Source organism: Balaenoptera acutorostrata, chromosome 15 (genome assembly GCF_949987535.1).
Source record: "Balaenoptera acutorostrata chromosome 15, mBalAcu1.1, whole genome shotgun sequence".
NCBI lineage: Eukaryota > Metazoa > Chordata > Mammalia > Artiodactyla > Balaenopteridae > Balaenoptera > Balaenoptera acutorostrata.
Window position 1 is genome coordinate 63,440,953 of NC_080078.1, and position 20,145 is coordinate 63,461,097.

Genomic DNA, 20,145 nt, shown 5'->3' on the forward strand with positions numbered 1-20,145 from the left:
GGGATTTGCACCACTTTACAAGATCCTCCTTCTGCCCTGCGGGTGGATTAGCACGTGGTGGGCCTGGAGCAGCTGCTGACCACATCTGGCCCCAACTCCAAAGTGGTCTGGGCAGCCAGATCAGGACTCCAGAACCCGATCTAGCCTACTAGCACCCTGGGAAAGAGGAAGGAAGCAAAGGCGATCACCCTAATTCAGATGGGTGCAGACACCAGAAACGCCCCTTGAAAAAGGACCAGTCCTCTATGTGGCTTCAGGGAACTTTGTAGAACCCATACCCCTGCCTTGGCAAGACTCCCTGGGATCCTCTGGACCTCAGGTCGCGCTACGTCAGAGGCAAAGTAAGGCAGGAGCTTCTTGCCCAAGATGGGACTCCCCTGTATTGTCCGTCGTAAATGGCCATCTACCCCTGGCTCAGAGACCTCCAGTTTCAGAAAGCTCATTACCTGCCCTCTCTGATCCCTAGAAAGTTCTTTTCCCACTGAAGAATGTGCCTCCTTTAATGCCCTGAACAAGCCTGCCCATCTCCCTTCCAGTGTCCTGCTCCCTCAGGCACCCCAGGCCTGTAAGTATCCAGAAGGTCCCAGGTGTCCCCAGAGACAGCAAGGCAGTTCCAGGATTCACGTTTGGTAAAGCACACACAGGCAGATCCAAAAACCCCTCCTAAGGGCCTGATGCAAAGCCCACAGCGCCAGGCTGTGCCTCTCTGCAGCCATCAGCATGGAGTTTCCTTGGGTGGGTGGGGGGGGGTCTCTTGCCACAGGCATGGATGGGGCTGAAGAGCTAGGCTTAGGTGGAGGAAAATGGGAGCAGGTGAAAAGAGGAGGACAAAAGCATGCAGGCACCACCCCATCCCCCCCAAAAGGAAAAGGGTGGCATGAGAAGGGTGACAGATGGAGAAGAGGGGGGAAGGGAGAGGAGGCACACAGGGGAGGAAGGGGGTACGGCGGCCCCCCTGGCCTCACACCCACTGCAGGAGGGCCTGGCCTGCTCCCTCAGCCTTGGCCCTGCTGCTGAAATTCCAGCTCTGCACGCAGCCCAGCTGGCTCGCTGCCAGTCATGTGCCAGCTCCAGGCTGGGCAGCGGGAAGTGGGGCACGCGGCGGGCATATGGACGAGAAGCCAGGAAGCGCAGAGCCAAGGGCTGGACGTCCGCTTGGCCCAGAGACGCAGAGCCTGGCGGATGCAGCCAGCCCCGCCCTCTCCGCAGCACAGAGCTCGAAGACCCCAGCCTTCATAAACACCCAGGCAGTGCCTGAGGGTGAGACTTAGGGCTGGGCACCCAGGGGACCAGGGAAATCATGAGGTCTGGTTGGTCCAAGACTGTCTACTTCGACAAGCAAGTCAGTGGACCCCACTAGCTGGCCATAGGAGGTTTGTAGAGAGGTGGCATGTGTGGTGGTTAGGGTGTGGCCTCTGGGCCAGCTGCCCGGCTCTGAACATCAGCTGGGTGACCTCAAGGCAGGTTTAATCATCTCTCTGAGCCTCGTTTTCCTCATCTGTAAAATGGGGGTAACAGCAGCACCTGCTTCATCGTGTGATGGCTCAGAGAGCTGGTGCAGGGGACATGCTGAGCGCAGAGCCTGGCACGTGCTGGCTCCCAGCAAGGCAAATTCAACGCTGAGAAAGTGTGCGGGGTTGCATCAGTACCAAGGGGCCCACACAGGCCCCAGCTCGGGTATCCCTCCCTTCATTTATGACCCTCTGGTGGAAATACCCTCAGAACTCCCTTCCCACAAGCTGTTGCCCAACGCACAAGTGCTGAGAAGCAGGACAGGTCGGGGCAGATAGTACAATCATCTCCTGCTTCCCTCAGCCCGACCCCTCATCTCTCTGAGGTCCTTGTCATGTGGGTCCATCCTTAAGACTCATTTAGGGCAAAGGCCATCTTCTGAGGACAAGGACAAACCAGATTATTGGATTTTTTTTTTTTTAAATCAGGCCATATGGGGAAATTACAGACTTACACAGGTCACCTCTGCTGCACTCCAAGGCTATTTATAAAAGAACTTGGAGGGTTCGCATCCGCTTTGGGTGAGGTAGCCCCATCACAGAGGGGCAGGTCTCTAGGAAGCCAGAGAGAAAGTCAACACAGAGCTGACTGCCACTTCAGTGCTGTGTGACCTTAGAGCGGTAGCTTAACTCTCTGGGTCTCAGTTTCCTCAACTGTCAAATGGGCCACAGCACCTCTGTCACAGGACTGCTGTGAGGCTTGAATGAACATAAAGTGCTTGGCTTTACTGGTTTAGTGGTGGGTGCCAGACAAGCGGTTCAGAGCTGTGCATGAGCCATGGCAATGGGGGTCAATGGGGGGGCAGGACCAGAACCCAGGCAGGCCCCTCTTGCTCTGGCCACCATCCCCTCCACTGCCCCATGTGTGATGTTTCCCACCCTAGGTTGCCGCCTCTGCTCTCTTCTGCCTACCCAAAGTTTAGACTGCTAGCTCACCTGCCACCTTCTCCACGAAGTCCCCCTGGCTTAGCATTGAAAGTTGGTGTCTGGAGGGGCCTTTGCTGAACGACCAGGCGTACCTGGGTTCTTGTTCCCTCGAAGCTAGTCTTGGACACATTTCTGTTTCTCGTATCTTGGTTTTGCTCTCAGCCTCCCCACCCCAAATCGAACTGTGCTTTCCTAGAGGGTGGGGCCCAGGTCCTCAGACTTCCCCTGGGGAACTTCCAGCACTGACTTCACAGGGTCGTAGGGGACTGAATGAACTCACACATAGGGAGTATTCAGGACAGGCCTGGCACACAGTAAATGCCATGGAAGCATTTGCTCTGATGATTATTATTATCTAGCCACCCCACCCCCAACTGCGGCCCCAGGCTGGGGCTGGGGGGATGGAGCGAAGCAGAAACCAGGAAGAGGAGGGCTTCCCTCCTTCCCTCATCCCTCTCCTTCCCTCCCTCTCACTCCCTTCAACCTGCTTCTCCTTTGTGCTTAGACCACAGAGCCCGCCCCCTCGCCCCATGAGCCATCTCTGGCTGCCATGCCCTTGCCCTGTGCCCCCCTGGGTCCCCAAAGGCTGTTTCATCACGCCTCAGCTCCCTGCCCCACCCCCCTGCCCAACATGTGCGGAGCCCATGGCCTCCTGCCAAGGCCTGGGGCTGCCAGCAGAGGCAAAGAGACAGAAATCTCACCGCTCGGTAGGTTTTCTTCTGCCCAGCGTGCTTGGGGGCTTTGCCTGGCTCCGCTGAGCTCTCCACATGCATCGAGTAGATGATGTCAAAGAAATCTTCCACCACAGCGACCCGCTTCAGAGAGATGCCCTCCGGCTCCGACAGGCCATCTGCCCCCTGCGACAGGGTGGACAAGCTGTGTTAGTGTCAGGGATGATGGCAGGGTGAGAGCTGGGCCCCGTGGCTGGGCAGTGGGTCAGGGGCAGGGACACCGCTGCTCGCTGACCCCGTAAGGCCTCCGATGGTAGGTCTGGGGGGCTGGGGGACAGGAGCCTGCTGAGAGGGCCGCAGGGAGGGGGCTTCCAGAGTCAAGGGTGGCTGCTGCTACTAAATCTGCCAGAAACAATGGGCAGAGAAAAACAACACATTAAAAAACCAAGAGCCACCATGTTCACAATTTCAGACAGATTGTGCCAGACTCAGAAGGGAGCTTTCGAATCACACACTGTGCCAAGACCATCCTGGAAGTCTCTGGGGAGGGGGGCGGTGCTAAATAGATGCGGCCCCATCAAGAGCTCCCCAATTAGCAGTAACCTTTCGCTGTGGTCCTGGGCTAGGGTCCCAGGGGAACGGCTCGGATCACCTGGGTGACTCCTGCCTCGCCCTGGCCTTTCAGAAAAGCTTTTCACCGCTGCCCACCTCCCCACTCCAGCAGCTGAGCGCCAGCAACAGCACCCGGCCTCTTTGTGTGTGGAGATGTAGAGAATAACAGACACAAGGCCATGTGGAGGTGGCAAGGCCAGATGAGTGGGGTGGCCGTGGATGCCCCGAGCCTCTGATTGGGCTGGCACGGGTGCTGTCAGCTGGCCCCAAAAAGGTGTGCCAGGATCTCAGGGACACTGGGCTTTCAGCCATCATCTCCCTAAGTGGAGACTTGGAGGGCTCTGGGGGTTTCAAAGAGGAAGAGCGGGCTTCCCTGGTGGCGCAGTGGTTGAGAATCTGCCTGCTAATGCAGGGGACACGGGTTCGAGCCCTGGTCTGGGAAGATCCCACATGCCGCGGAGAAGTTGGGCCTGTGAGCCGCAATTACTGAGCCTGCGCGTCTGGAGCCTGTGCTCCGCAACAACAGAGGCCGCGATAGTGAGAGGCCCGCGCACCGCGATGAAGAGTGGCCCCCCGCTTGCCACAACTAGAGAAAGCCCTCGCACAGAAACGAAGACCCAACACAGCCATAAATAAATAAATAAATAAATAAATAAAATTTAAAAAAAAAAAGAGGAAGAGCAAGCAGTGTCTGGGAGGGGGGATTTGGGAAAAAGGAGGCAGGCTCTTCTCTAAAAGTGCTCAAAACACAAATCTCCAAGAGAATTCTTCACCAAAGGATCCCACTCAAGAATGTTGGCTCTTTGGAGGGGGAAAGGGGGTGTTCTTCTGGGGGCTCACAGCTGTCTCCCCAGCACCGAGCACAATGCCTGGCACATAGTAGGCTCAATAAACAGCTGCCGAATGACTGGGTGGTTATAAGCAGCAGCTGGGCAGGGTAGTTTAGACACACACTTCTCCGGTTTCAATGGGGCCCCATCATTTAAGTGGCTGTGTGACCCTGAGCAGGTATTTTGCTTTTCTGAGCCTCAGGCCCTTTACCTAGAAGATGGGCATAACAGAAGCACCTTTCCCATGAGCTGCAGAGAGGAGTAAATGAAATGTGTGTGCGGCACTTAGCACCAAGCCTGGCCACAGAAACTGCTGGATAAATATTGTCATTAAGAAGTGCTTTGCCGATTGCCAAGCTTCCCCCAGCCAGGATGGGGCTGAACATCGCGACAAGCCTAGGAGACCATTAGGGTCAGGACCTGCCGGTGGGATGGTGGCTGGTAAGGGTCAGAGCTGGCTCGGGACTTTGGCCTTTGTCATCCGAGGAGAATCGAGGGCACGCTGAATGGGACACTCACTCACAATACATTCTGGGCACAGGCAGGGTTTGCTTTTATCCAGCAACTTTCTCAACGTGCCATGATAGGATAGCAGGGCTATCTCTTTGCCAGTGGCCCACTTGAGAGCAGGTGGGAAAGGAAGGGCATCTGGGGCGTAGGGACCAAACCCTAGGGCTAGTGGGCAGCGTCCATGAGTGATGACCCTGGATGGTGACCTCACTGGCCCTGCACAGGCCCTCTTGCCAGTGGCTTTCTTCCAAGTCAGGATACATTGCAATGGGGACTTCTCAGCAGGTACCTGGGGGGGGGGGGTGTGTGGGTGTGTGGGTGTGTGTGTGTGTGTGTGTGTGTGTGTGTGTGTGTGTGTGTATGCACACGTCTGTGTAGGAAGAGCAGCTTGCTGGTCCTGACTGCTTGCTGTGAGATTGTAGGCAAACTCTTCAACCTCCCTGAGCTTCAGTTATGAGACGAGGTGTAAAATTCCATGACTGCTATTCTTAAACCCTCTCAGAAGTTACTGTTATCTCTGTCTTGAGGGTATCTGAAGTCCCCCTCTGAAGTCCTGGGCTCATCAGTGACTAATTCATTAGCTGACTTGTAACTACCAGCATTTTGGAGATCTTCAAATACTGCCGTGACAGAGCTGCATGGGACAAATATTATGACAGGTCAGTTACAATGCACTTCTAACCAGAGGTTCACATTGGCAAAAACAAACCAAAGAAACTTAAGAATGAAAATACAACTGGGTTTCTATTTCTTGAGCGGGGGTGGGTTCAGTTTATAAAAAGCCATTGATCTGAACACTTACAATTTGTGTACTTTTCTGTGTGTCTGTTAAACTTAATTTTTTTTTAAATTTTATTTATTTATTTATTTATGGCTGTGTTGGGTCTTCGTTTCCGTGCGAGGGCTTTCTCCAGCCGCGGCAAGCGGGGGCCACTCCTCATCGCGGTGCGCGGGCCTCTCACCATCGCGGCCTCTCCCGTTGCGGAGCACAGGCTCCAGATGCGCAGGCCCAGCAATTGTGGCTCACGGACCCAGCCGCTCTACGGCATGTGGGATCCTCCCAGACCAGGGCCCGAACCCGTGTCCCCTGCATTAGCAGGCAGACTCTCAACCACTGCGCCACGAGGGAAGCCCTGTTAAACTTAATTTTAAAGTATTTTTTTTTTTAATTTTATTTATTTATTTATTTATTTTTGGCTGTGCTGGATCTTCGGTTCGTGCGAGGGCTTTCTCTAGTTGCGGCAAGTGGGGGCCACTCTTCATCGCGGTGCGGGGACCGCTCTTCATCGCGGTGCGCGGGCCTTTCACTATCGCGGCCCCTCCCGTTGCGGGGCACAGGCTCCAGACGCGCAGGCTCAGCAGCTGTGGCTCACGGGCCCAGCTGCTCCGTGGCATGTGGGATCTTCCCAGACCAGGGCTCGAACCCGTGTCTCCCGCATTAGCAGGCAGATTCTCAACCACTGCGCCACCAGGGAAGCCCTAAAGTATATTTTTTAAAAGTATAATGGGGTGGGTAGTTCCAGATTTCAATAATCTGAGTCCCAGAGGCATAATGATGGGTTTCACTGCTTACAAGTGAATAGACCTCTCTGCTCATAAAATTGTTTCAGGCCAGAACACAGATACTTCTGGAAAAAGTTGATAAAATTTGATGAGAAGGAAGAGAGAAAGAAGACAATCTGATGAAAGATAATATTTTAGATAGGTGAGATGGAAAGTGCTCCCTAACCAGCTCCCTAACCAGTGATCTTGGGCAGGTCACTTCTTCACCTCTTAAAACTCAGTTTCCTGGGCTTCCCTGGTGGCGCAGTGGTTAAGAATCCACCTGCCAATGCAGGGGACACGGGTTCGAGCCCTGGTCCAGGAAGATCCCACAAGCCACGGAGCAACTAAGCCCATGCACCACAACTACTGAGCCTGCACTCTAGAGCCCGCAAGCCACAACTACTGAAGCCTACATGCCACAACTACTGAAGCCTGCACGCCTAGAGCCCGTGCTCCGCAACGAGAGAAGCCACCGCAGTGAGAAGCCCGCGTGCCGCAACTAAGAGTAGCCCCCGCTCACTGCAACTAGAGAAAGCCCGTGCACAGCAATGAAGACCCAATGCAGCCAAAAATAAATTAATTAATTAATTTAAAAAAAAACAAAATTCAGTTTCCTCTCACCTGTAAAATGAGCCTAAAAAAGTCCTAGTTGGATGTTCCAAGGCTCAGGTAAGAACGTTAAGTCAGGCATCTGCCACATAGAGGCTTGTAAATGTTCATCTCTTCCCTTCAGACCCACTGCATTTGGACATTTTGTGTTTAGGAATCTGTTCTTATCTCCTGTCCCTCTGATCCATTCAGGTTACAGAAGGGGTCCCCCGAGGTAATACCCACCATCAGAAGAGATGCAGAATCTTATGCAAAGTAACATGCTAAGGCTGTCACACAAACTTGGAATAAGCTTTCCTAAAGTCAAGGTATAACTAACCAACTCAGATTAAACAGCAAAACACATTGCCCAGTGCCTGGCCTGCCTCGGTCCTAGCCTCCCACCTCCATTCACAGGCAGACGCGGGTAACCAACAGCTTTGTACCTGGCCCAACGTGACCATAAAATTAACCCAGAGAAACTCTTCAGGGATGCTCCCTCTTTAAAAATGGATTGTGCTCTCCTGTGCTGTTCAAACCTGGGTCCTGTAATCGGTCTATCTCAACTGCAGAGATGTACATGGGAAAGGAGAGGGCCCGTAGCAACCAGAATTCAAACCACACAAGGTCTGCAGAGCCACACCTTGAACTGTCCTCTGGTGAGCTGTGGCCACCTGGACACCATGTGTACTACACCCTGACGGTGGAATACCAGGATATCTGTTTGGCCTTCAAGGAGAACCCTGGGAAGAGAACAAAGGGATCGCACGGCAGTCACGTGCTGCAGACACCTCTGCCATGCCCTGCATCCACAGAGGTAATAACCTTCATGCTAAATGCTGCAGGAGAGGCATGCCTTTCCTAGCCGAGAATCCAGACGCAGTACTACAAGGCTTGAGCTGCTAATTAGGGAACGGACAGCACCTTCCGCATAGCCTTGGGATGCCTCTGCCAACCACCTCTGCTTTGTACCCAAGTTAGCTTAGTCTGATCCACAACCCTAAGCAAGCTGGGCCCTGGGTTGACAAAGGAAGCTCACTTCATTTACAGGCTGGATAAAGAGGGGGGCTGGAGCCTCTTGGCTATTCCCCACTTCCTGGGAACGCCAACCAGGAGTGATGGAATGGAAACCTGCAGCACCCCATGGGAAAAGCCATGAAAAACACACGGTCAGTTGTGCAGGACCGACCTCTGGGGCCTTCCTGTGTGGGGAAGAATATTGCCATGGTAACTTACTACATCCTTTTGAAACAGCTAACTCCAAAACAGCCAGCCAGACTTGGGCCAACAAAACCAGACATGGCAATAGTTGTTAAAAATTCATGGAGCGCGACTTCCCTGGTGGCGCAAAGGTTAAGAATCTGCCTGTCAATGCAGGGGATACAGGTTCGAGCCCTGGTCTGGGAAGATCCCACGTGCCGCGAAGCAACTAAGCCCGTGCACCACGACTACTGAGCCTGTGCTCTAGAGCCTGCTCGCCTACAGCCCGCTTGCCTACAGCCCGTGCTCCGCGACAAGAGAAGCCACAGCAACGAGAAGTCTGCACACCGCAACGAAGAGTAGCCCCTGCTCACCACAACTAAAGAAGGTCAGCACGCAGCAACAGACCCAACACGGCCAAAAATAAATTAAAAAAAAAAAAAATTCATGGAGCTACAAACTTTCTTGGATATTACCATCCTCCTTAAAACCAGCCCATCTGGGTTCCAAACTAAAGGCCAGGTTGCAAGTCATTGAGGAAACCACCAAATGTCTACTTAAGCAAGGTTGGTATTTCAGAATATTTATAGCAATGGTTCGCAAAGTGTGGTCCCTAGGCATCACCTGGGAACTTGTTAGAAATGCAATTCTCAGGTTCCACCTCAGACCTACCAAATCTGACACTCTGAGGATTTTAATAGACCCCCCAGATGATTCTAATGCATGACAGATTTGGGGAACTGCTGATTAGAATGTCTCTGTGATTGAGACAGGGAGGTAACTAGTAAGGAAACTGGCATTGGATATGAATATAAACATGTTCTGGGACTTCCCTGGTGGTCCAGTGGTTAAGACTCCATGCTCCCAATGCAGGGGGCCCGAGTTCGATCCCTGGTCAGGGAACTAGATCCCGCATGCCACAACTAAAAATTCCGCATGCCACAACAAAGATCCCGCAGGCGGCACAGACAAATAAATAAATAAATATTTTTTTTAAAAAAGAATAAACATGTTCCATGCTGCCAGGCCTAATATACTAATATTTTCTTCTCCAGTGAAGGCCCATTTTCCTAATGGTGGGAAGAAAAGAATCTTATTGGAAAACACTAGTATGAATGCAAAACACCTACCCAGAGACAATGTGGATTATGGATAGAAAGAGTGGGAGTGCCCAGCATCCTGACATCTGATTTTTAAGTCCTCCCGGGCAAAATTAATTAATACTTAAGCAGGTCATCCCTTGACGAGTCTTTTACTGGTTTCCTCAAATGATCTGAATGCTCGACACAAAGAGGACTGCTGTGCCCAGGGCTGCAAACCTAGGAGAGAGATGAGCATATCTTCCCAGGCCCCTGCCTGGGTGGCCTCGTGGGCTGTCGTTGGGAGTCATCCCTCAGGTGAGCTCCTGAATCTGATTGAGTCTTGCCTGTCTTCCCACTAAGCCAATTAAACGGACTCCTGCCCTTGATGGCAGGTGAGGTCCAATTGCTAATGGATTGCAGTTCTGTCATCTCCACTGGAACTTCAAAGTCACTTGCTGGTAATAAGTTATACACTTATCAAAGTGGGCTCACCGTTTCAGGCCACTGGGGTGCCGTTTAGTGCACCACCATCACTATAGTAGTGGCATATGCCTTCCAGCAACGAAGTGTCCATGATTAAGAGAATGAGGCTCAACAGTGGGGACATTTCTCAATTGGGTTCCTAAGGTAGAGGAAGAAACCATGCAAACAGTCCTTAGGATGAGCCCTTTTGGTGCAGCTCTCGACAAAGAGTAAAAATCAACGAGATTGGGCTTCCCCGGTGGCACAGTGGTTAAGACTCCGCCTGCCAATGCAGGAGACACGGCTTCGAGCCCTGGTCTGGGAGGATCCCACATACCGCGGAGCAGCAAAGCCCGTGTGCCACAACTACTGCGCCTGCGCTCTGGAGCCCGTGCGCCACAACTAGTGAGCCCACGTGCTGCAACTACTGAAGTCTGTGCGCCTGGAGCCTGTGCTCCGCAACGGGAAAGGCCACCGCAATGAGAAGCACACGCACCGCAACGAAGAGTAGCCCCCGCTCCCCGCAACTAGAGAAAGCCCGCGCATGGCAACAAAGACCCAACGCAGCCAAAAATAAATAAATAAATACATTTATTTAAAAAAAAAAAATCAACGAGATTGCTGTCAGAGGAGAAAGTCAGTGAGCAGAACCTACCCCTGAGGAAACACACCTTTGGCTACCACTTGTTTGGGAGCCCAGGACTTCAGGGGGTTGACTGCACAGGCAAGTGTGAAGATGCTGCTCCATCCCGTCAGGGCCAGATTACAGGCAAAAGCTACTGCAAACGCTATTAGCTGCACGTTCCTCCCAACTTCTGGAACTGTGGCTGTTCCTCCCGTGCCCCAAACCACACTTTAATACATTCAGGCAGGACCAAGGTTTTGGAAATGGGGGTAGCAGTTTTGGGGGGTTCCCACAAAGTCTCATTCCAACTACTGGTAGGGCTGAAAGAAGACCCAAGGGGAGAAGTCAGCTTCCTGCAAAGGGTCCTCAGAGGGAAAAGAAAATGGTGGAGATGAAATTTAAAAAGCAAACTCAGTGGAGAGAACGAAAAGAACAGAAAACCAGAATGAAGACCTTCACCCAAATATCCAGAAATTCTTTCCTCAGAATCCCCAAGAGAAGCCAGTCACAGTTTGTAAAGGGCATTCAGATGACTGAGAGGGGCCGTTACTTTAATGGGACAAGGACAGTATTTGAATTTCTCTCCATTATGAACACTACCTACTGCAGACTGGAAACCAAAACCAAAAGCAAAAAACTCCAAGATAAAGATTCACAGCAGAATTTTCGGACCCATGGTTGCGCTGAGCTCTGTAGGCCTGCATGGGGCGGAGGGATGAGACCACTCCCTCCCCATAAATAAATAAACACAAAAACAAGGCGTGGAGGACTTAATGTAGCACCTGCCTCTTCTCCACCCCTGTGCACAATCTCCAACTGTTAGTGCAGAGCCGCCACCGCATCGCACCTGCCATCTGGAACAGGCCTCATATATTCCAAGGCCTCCTTTCTGCTTCGCTGAACCTCCATCTTCTTTCAAATCACGCCGGGGACCGAAATGCACACCCCGGGGCCACAGGGCAAGGTGCTGGGGATCAGCCCCCAAACAACAGCACTACCTTTGAGGGATGCCATATCCTTCAAGCAGCTCTGAATGTTTTTCTTTTTCCTTTTTTTTTCTTTTTGGTTTTGTTAACTGTGGGATGTCTGGAAAGGGTGAACGGGGAAGGAGTGGGAAGAGAAAGGGGTGTAGTGAGCCAAAGTGTCCCCCTCTTGGCAGAAGAGGAGCAATGACCCTGGTTTAAGGGATGGAGGGAGGGAGTAGCTAAGGCACTCTCAAGCAGGATAGGGTAGGGCCTGGGGGATAGGAATTCTGGCCTGGGCGTGCCAGGAGGGCGCAGGTGCTCTAGGTGGAGTCACAGGCCTGAGGACAATGAGCCCTGACCCTGGGCCTCAGTTTCCTCTTGTGCAGAGATGACAAGATATGCGCAGTGCCTTTCGCCACCTCACAGGAAGGTTGTGGGAACCCAAAGGATGCACAAATAGCCCCCACCCTGGGCGAGACATCCATAAATAACCGCGGTCACCGCTACTATGGAGGGGCGCGCTCCAGGATTCTGGGCACCTGCCTCCCTCGAGCGAGCGCCGTGGCCAAGGGCAGGGGAGTGGGGTCGCTGAGGTGGGGGTGCTAGGCGGAAGGGGGCGACCCTGAGCCAAGCAGACCCAGCGGGCGGGTCCCTTCGGGGCCGCGGCGGGCGGCCGGGCCGCGCTAACGAGCGGGGCCCCAGGTGCGGGCCCCACCCCAGACTTGGGGGGAGGAGGAGGGGCTGGAGGGGGAGGGGAAAGGCCCGCGCTAATGACTGTTGACAGCGCGCGCTGGGACTGGCCGAGCCGCGCGCGCCACTGACAGCTGCTCCGGCGGGGAGCAGGGGGACGGGGGTGAGGCTGCTCGCGCTCCCCCCACGGCGCACGCGCGTGCGCCTCGGCGAGGAGGGGCCGGGAGGAGCGCGCGCGCCGGGCCCGGGTTCGGAGGGCCTGCTGGAGCGGCTCGCGCGGGCTCCTCGCGGGCAAGCAGGTAATGAGAGTAACCATGGCAACCCACCAGAGGAAGTGTATTCTGCAGGAGACGTTAATCCCCTCTCCCCGGAGCTGGGACAGCCTGACTTTCCATTCTCACACAGTAATTAGATACCAGCTGTCAGTGCAGGGGGGACGGCTCCGCGGCTGCAGCCCGGCTGGGGGGGCGCACAAAGGGGGCGGGGGGGGGAGGAACGCGGGGAGGAGGGCGTTAAAGACACAGGGACGCTTTCCGGCGGGTGGGCCAGGGCGGCGCGCCTCCCCCAGTCTCCGGCCTCGAGGCGCGCTCCCGCTCACCTGGAGACCCCGCCCGCGCGGGGCCCCGCCCACTCGACACGCACCTGCTGCGCGCGCGCGCCCGCCCGCCGGCCCCTGCGTTCCCCCTCTTTCGACCCCGCCTCCCCACTCTCCGCGCACCTGCTCCGCTCCCCGCCCTCCTGGGACGCTGCCCACCTGTCCTTTGTGCGGGGCGGTACCATTCGATCTGGCCAGCTCTCCTTCAGGGAGCGCCCGCTATGTGCCAGGCGCCGTGCCAAGCCTGATCTGTGTAATCCTCACAGACCCTCTGCGGTAGGCGCCTCTGCTGTTCCCCGCCCAGGGCGCAGTGGGGTGTGGCCATTTGCCCAGGGTCACGCAGACTTGAACTCCCATCCCGATGCCCATTTAACCACCAAGCTGCAGCGCCTCCCCATCGCGTCCACATCCGTTATAGCTCCAGGGGCCTCCCAACCGCCCAGGGAGACAAAACAATCACGCTGGTGGCTGGCATCGTTGTGCACTTGATGTGTGCCAAGCATTCACTGCCTCATTTCACTTTCCCAGCAGCCCTGGGAGGATTATTACCCCCATCTTACAGATGAGGAAACTGAGGCACAGAAAACTGAAGTGACTTGTCCACAGGCATGGAGAACAGAGTGGAAGAGCTGGATTCAAACCCAGGCGCTCAGACCCCAGGATCCATGCTGTCAGCTACCGGCACTATTAACTCCACCCCCAGGTTCCTGGTGTCTGTAATCCAGCCCAGGCCCTCTCCTGTCACCCTTCAGCCCACCCACATCCTGTCCCAGCATCAGTGAGGAGCTGCCTCTCTTAGCCATACCTGAGAAATAGAAGAAGTTCCTAGGCCTAAAGCCACTGCCACGTCCCTAATTTCTGCCAGACCTCCCAGAAACCCTGGCTCTCAGTGAGGATAGCCACTCAGAAATCATTGTAGGCCAGCCTCCCCATTTCCCAGGTAGGGGAACCAAGACCACCAAGGTGAAAGGCTAGCCCAAGGAGGAGATGGCCTCGTGGAGCCTTTTGGGGGAAGTTCAGTCCCCGCAGGCCTAGCTATGCCTCCTGCCCCCCCAACCCCACAGTCAGGTCTGGGGGGGCACGCCAAGGAGGGGCAGGAAGTGCTGAGAAGCAGAGCGGGCTCCTGTCCCCAGTGGCGGCGGGTGTCTGGGGCAGGAGGAGGCTATCTGATCCCTTCCCCGCTGCCCCGGCCATGACCTCCTCCCTCCCTCCATCTCTCCCTCCTCCCTCATGGCCAGGGGAGCCAGCACCCTGGGCTGCAGCTGAGAACCCAGCGTTCCCCAACCCGGCCCACATTCCTGTGGGAGGAGGAGTGGGGGGGGCGTTGGGCCAAGGGCTTTAGGGACGGGGCACCCCTGGGGCTGCCCCACCCTGCCTGGGCCAAGGCCGGGCTGTCTCCAACCTCACCATTTCCTGCCTCCGCTCTCCGCATCTCTCAGTAGCAGAGCTGCCTAAATTTGGCTCCAGGAGGGAATGGGGGAGGTGGCAGCAGGCGGGTGCTGTCAGAGGCCAGGGCGCAGCTCCCTGTCTAGCCGGCTGGCATTTTTGCTGTCTGGAGGAGGGCAGGGGAGCCCAGCAGCCCTCTCCGGGAAAGGGAGATGTTCGTACCTTCTGATGTGAACTGAGTAATGTGCAAACGACATGCAAACCAAGCTTCAAATCAGCATCTCAGCCAGGGAACAGCTTGGGTGCTGCTTTTGGGATGAGAACAGAAGGACCAGTGGCCCACTCCCCAGGGCTCCAGTGGGGGCTGAGGGTGGGTACAGGGTATCCAGGGCTGGGAGCTGGGAGACTCCGTTTCTTGCTGGGTGGAGATTCAGGGCTTTAGATCAGTGGCTGGATGCCCTGGGTCCCAGCCTGAGGGCAGGGCCATGGCTTTCTCTGCCTGCTCTGGCACAGTGCTTGGCACACCCTGTTACATGGTTAAGCACATGAGTTTGTAGCCACCCTGTCTAGGTTTGAACCTTGGGTCTCTACTGGCCAACTCGGTGAATTCATCAACAGCGTACCCAGGCAAACAACTCATGTAATTGGCATCCCTTTTAGGACTTCCCTTCCCTAGAAGGTGGGCACAGGGGCATGGCCCAAAAGAACATGGGCTTTGGAATCAGACCTGGATTCCAGGTCTGGCTTAGCCAGTGAGGCTCTGTGGGTCTCACGCCCTCCTCTGGGAAATGGGTTCAGGATCTCAAGCTCAGCTGTGATGTCCACGTGAGGGCCTGGACACTCCAGAAGTCTTCTCACTAGCGTGGTCTCACTGCTCTCTGCATGCATTCAACACCTTCTCTGTCCCGGTCCCATCTCCCCTCTCCTCTTTGCTCTCTGTCTTGGTTTTTCTCTTGTAGATTTCTTGCAGTCTCTCCCCTCCCGTTCTCTCCACTTGTCTCGGTGACCTCAGGGAAGCCACTGCCTCTCCCAGTCTCAGTCTGCACATCTGCTGCATGGGGGTAATGGGAGGTGGATGATGACCTCTGTCTGGGGTCTAGGGCCCAGGAGAAACTTGATGGGCGGCAGCACTTCATAAGGCCCATTTACATCCCAAGTGACCAGGAGGGGTGGGCTATGCCCCCAGCTCTATCAGGTATGGGGTGTTGGGGCCCCACTTCTCGGTAACTCTGTTTAACCCCAGATAACTGCTCTCCTGCCCCTCGGCCAGGGCTGATATGAGCTGAATCCAACTTCCTGCCACCCAAAAGCCACTTCCTGCCAAACTCGAGCTGATACCAGAAGAACTTGTTTTCTGTGCACAGAGCAGTCCCGCTGGGGCGGCCACCCGCCTGCCCCGGGTGTGAACATTTTTTCCATCTGCAGGTCTGCCTGGTGGGGCTGGGTGGGGGAGGATGGGGACTCTGCCCTCCTCACCTCTGAACCTGCCTGTCCTGCCCCGCCATAGCCTCCGGGCCTGCCAGCCAGCCCAGGAAGGGTGCCAAGTGGCCCTTTGGGCCCAGACAGACGCATGTAGGCAGCCATACACAGTCTGACACAGCCACACACACAGCCAGTCTGACAGTCCTCACAGCCACCGGGCGTTTGGGTGAAGACTCTGGGAGACAAGTGTGTGACCCTGTCAGACAGCAGTCACACACACTCAGAGTCACAGACAACCGTACATGGAGACAGTACACCCAGTCTCAGTCACTCACACACATGCACACGGAGCTCCCCACACTTGCCCAGCGTCCCCCTTCCAGATGTATTCACTAATTCAACAAACACTCTCTGAGGGCCTGCTCTGTGCCAAGCCCTGGGCTAACCCAGAGTAAAAGCTATTGGAATAGTAACACGTAAGTAGCTGACCTGTGCTGTTCCCTCAGTTTCCTTACCTGTGAAATGGGGAGAACAGCCCTGCCCCATAGGTCTGTTGGGAGGATTAATGAGCTAATTCGTGCAAGGCCCTGGTCCCCATCTGGCCCGTAGACAGCACCGTCTAAGTTAGGCTATCTTAGTTAGCCAGGAGCTTCCTGTGCCCAGCTCCGCTGAGATCTTACATACCTTATCGCCCTGAGTCCTGGCCCAAGCCCCCCCACGGCTCAGGTCCTCATTCCCATTTCCACAGATGAGGAAACTGAAGCTCAGGGAAGAGGCCCACAGGTCCTCAGGGTGCCCGCATGACCTCCTCTCCTGCCACATCACTCTGCTGCCCCAGCCTGCCTCACCACCCGCCTCGCCACACAGTCACTGTTGCCCCTGCCTGGAATGCCCTTGCCACTTGCCACCGGCTCCTTCTGACCTGCCTACTTCCCCAGCTCCCCCCCAAAGCCCAGGCAGCCCCTGTTCACTTCCCTCAAAACACTCATCACCTGTGGAGCACTGGACCCCCCACTGGCCTTTAAGGGCCAAGAGTCAGAACCATTTTGTCCATCCTCTGGCACCTAGTAGGTGCTCAACAACTTCAGAGCTAAATGAATAAACGAAGGGGCCTGCTCCTCACAGCTACTGAGGACAGAGTCTGGAACCACGCCAGGACACCTGAAGCTGGAGCTCACTCCTGTGCTATCTTGCTTCTCACACCACCAGCACTTCATAGCGTGTCAATGAATGAATGAATGGATGAAACCAAGATTTCGGGATCCCGGTCCAGTGCTCTCTGGGCAAAACCTCCTTCACTTCCTGGCAGCGTGGACAGGAGCCAAGCTCCAGCCGCTTCGGATGGTGGCGGGGCTGACGGGCCGCCTGAAGCCGGCTGTCAGGAGCTCGTCTGGCCACAGCCGCCAGCAGGGAAGACCAGCTGGCGGTGCAGGGTCCATCGGCCCAGGCCTGGAATCTGAGCCGCCCTGAGAGGCCCAGCTTCTCTCCAGGCCCCCACAAACTGGCCTTTGTTTCCCAGGCCGGCCAAGACCCGGCAGCCTGGGCTTTCTCTCTGCCTGCGGCACCCGCACTGAGCCGGCGGGGTAAATGGGCCAGCCTCCCCTCTGTCCGGGCCCAGGATGTCGCTTCAGGACTAAATGGAGATGTAATTTTCTATACAAATCCATGACAATTTAGATGGAGTGATTGTAATTGGCTTTTCAATGGGGGTTTTGTCCAGTGCTGGTGGCTAGAACTGGGTGGCCTGTTTGAGGCAGGCTCCATTTAAATGACAATAAAGCAATAATATTGAGGACTTGTACAGTGCCCAGAGCCCCTCGTGGGCCCAAGTGGAGCCTCATGTTTATGGATCTGGTCCTTCCCTGGGGCTGTCTGGACAACCGGGTAGTGGGGGGCACGGAGCCCGGGAGAGGGGCTATTCCAGACATAAAGGCTCTGGGGCGGCCGGGGCGGGGTCGCATGTCCACCGGCTTCCCTGCTCCACGCTCATCACACAACCACTGACTAGTGCCGCCCGAGGGCTGGCTGCTATTCCAGGTGCCGGGGGTGCCGAGAGCCAGAGAACCCTCCCGGGCAGGTCAGAGGCAGGAGGGAACAGTGGCTAGCTAGCACAACATGAGGCTGGATGGAGAGCGTGACCCAGAGCCAGATGGCATGGGTTCAGATCCTACCGCGCTCCTTACTAGCTTCCTGGGCTTTGGCAAGTTACTTAACCTCTCTGTGCCTCTGTTCCGCCAGCCATAAAATACAGTTGCAAAGTCCCTGTGAGGACGAAGCACCTGTCGAGGGCTCAGCACAGCACCTGGCGGGCGGAAGGGGCTGTCGGTAAGTTACCACCTTGTTCGTTAAAACTCCAGCTCTGGTGTCAGACTTGCCGGGGGGTGACCGTGAGCTTGCGACTTAACCTCTTTAAACCTCCACCGGCTTCTCTTTAAGGTGGGGCTTTTAGGAGAGCCGACCCCACAGGGTGGTGGGGAGAGGATGCAGGAAGTGCTTGGCTCAGTGAACGTGAGCTCTCACTTGCAGTGATGCTTTTTGGCCTTGAGGAGCTTGCCATTCCGTGATAATTATACTGTTGGGTGTGGGAGACAGAAAGGGAAGGAGAGAAAGCTCACAGGAAGCCAGGACAGAGCTGCCTCTGCTGGCAGGGGCTGCACTGGGAGGGAATGATCTGGAGGGGCCTCGGGAATAGGGTGGGGCTGCAGGCTGTGTTAAGGAAGGAAGGCTTCACAGAGGAGGTGACATTTGGGCTGGGCCTTGAAGGATGAGTGGCGGGTTTTTGCCAACATAGGACGGATCCCAGTGCCAGGCACCGTGGCTACAGAGTCACAGGCAGACCCTGTAGCCCTGCCTCCTGAGCACGTGTTTCGTACCTGTGGGAGTGGCCGAGGGGAGGAGATAAAGGCAGGCGGTCAGGGAGACCCTCCTGAAGGAGAGATGCTGAGAGCATGTAGGAAGGGAAACAGCCTGTGCAAAGGCCCGCAGGTGGGAAGGCGGCTGGCGTCTTAGGCTTTGGTGAGTGGACAGTGGGGAAACTGCAAAACATGGCTGGAGGGACTGGACAGGGGCTGTGGGTTTACTCACAGTGAAATAGGCGGCCACAGAGGGATTTTAAGCAGGCGGGTGACACCATCCGCATTACATTTTTAAAGGATCCCTCCGGCTGCTTGTGGAAAATGGGCTGCAGAGAGGAAGGGGTAAGAGGGAGACCTTGGAGAAGCAGGTGAGTCACTGGAGGGAGGGAAGTGGTTGGATCCACAAAATAGCAGGCGCTCGGTAACCGTTGGCTGGATGATGGGCAAGCAGAGCATGGTGAGGGGCTGGGTGCAGCTGGCACATAAGCAGGGTTGGTGAAAGGAGTTGAGAGAAGAGAGGTGAGGGCCGCCTCCCACCTCCCCTTGCAAGGCTAAGGCTCTGGGGCTTTTTCCTGAAGGCAGCAGGGGAGCCAATATGGGTTTTTCTCCAGGCAGAGAAAGACCATGCCACAATTTGTGCTTTGGAAAGATCATTCTGCTGCAGGGTGGAAGGGTGGGAGGTGGTGGGTGGGCGAGGCTGGAGGGAAGGAGGCAGGGAGGGAGAGGGGTTGGTGAGGGCTCAGAGGCCTCAACAGGCAACCTGGCCATCCCTCAACTCCAAGAGCAACAAACTTCCTCTTGAGCAAGGTCTAAAATCTAGTCCTGGGTCACAGAGTTGTCAACGCAGAGCTGGGATCCGACCCCAGGGCAAACTCAAAGCCCAGTGCTGTTCCCCTTTATTATCATTCCCATTCTGCAGATGAGGAAACCAAGGCTCCAAGAGGCTGAGTCACTCATCTAAGGAGACAGAGCTCGAATTGAGATCCAGGCTCAGACCCAGGCAGTCTGACTTCAGACCCATACACCAGAGGTCCTAACCTGTATTTGGGGGGCAGAGGTTTACTACAATTTTGAATTTATTGCTAATACTTAAAAGTTGGGAAATTTCATGGAAAAAGAAAACCTGAACTTTGTACAGAACCTCCTGATGTTGACAGCCCCAGGACCCAGTCCTTGAACCTTGTCCATCTAGTGGCTCCCAGGTTTACACCTCCAGCCTGGGCCTCTGCTCTGCATCCATTCAGCCGATTGGACATGTCTGAAAGCAAGTGCATGTCTAGGGCCCCTGTAGAGGGCCAGGGAAAGGCATCCATCTATCCATGCATCCATTCATTCATTCAAGCATTTGGACCACCGCCACCCCCTCCACTGTCCGGCCATCGCCACCAAATCTCCTCCACCAGAAGCCTTCTCCATCTCCACTTACTCAGGCCAAATACCCTGGAGTCATCCTTGATTCCTCCCTCTTTCTCTCACATACCCCCATGCCCATCTCATCCATCAGCAAATCCTGTTGGCTCCACCTTAAACTTTAACCAGAATCCAACTGCATTCCACCACTTTCCCTGCTCGTGATTTCCTGTCCCGGGACCTGCGGGGCTTCAGGGAGAAGCATGTGCTGGCACTGGAGAGCCTTGGGGCCCTCCCCACTGGGTCTCAGTCTCTTCAT

The 20,145-nt window shown here is 55.3% G+C and overlaps 1 protein-coding gene across 1 annotated transcript in view; it reads right to left on the reverse strand.

The window, feature by feature from the left end:
- Positions 1-20,145, reverse strand: part of NOL4L (nucleolar protein 4 like) — a 126,432-nt gene that overhangs the window by 70,963 nt on the left and 35,324 nt on the right. The window contains exon 2 of the mRNA XM_057529630.1: positions 3,140-3,295. Within this exon, the coding sequence (XP_057385613.1) occupies positions 3,140-3,295 (156 nt within the window). The remainder of the gene's footprint in view (positions 1-3,139; positions 3,296-20,145) is intronic.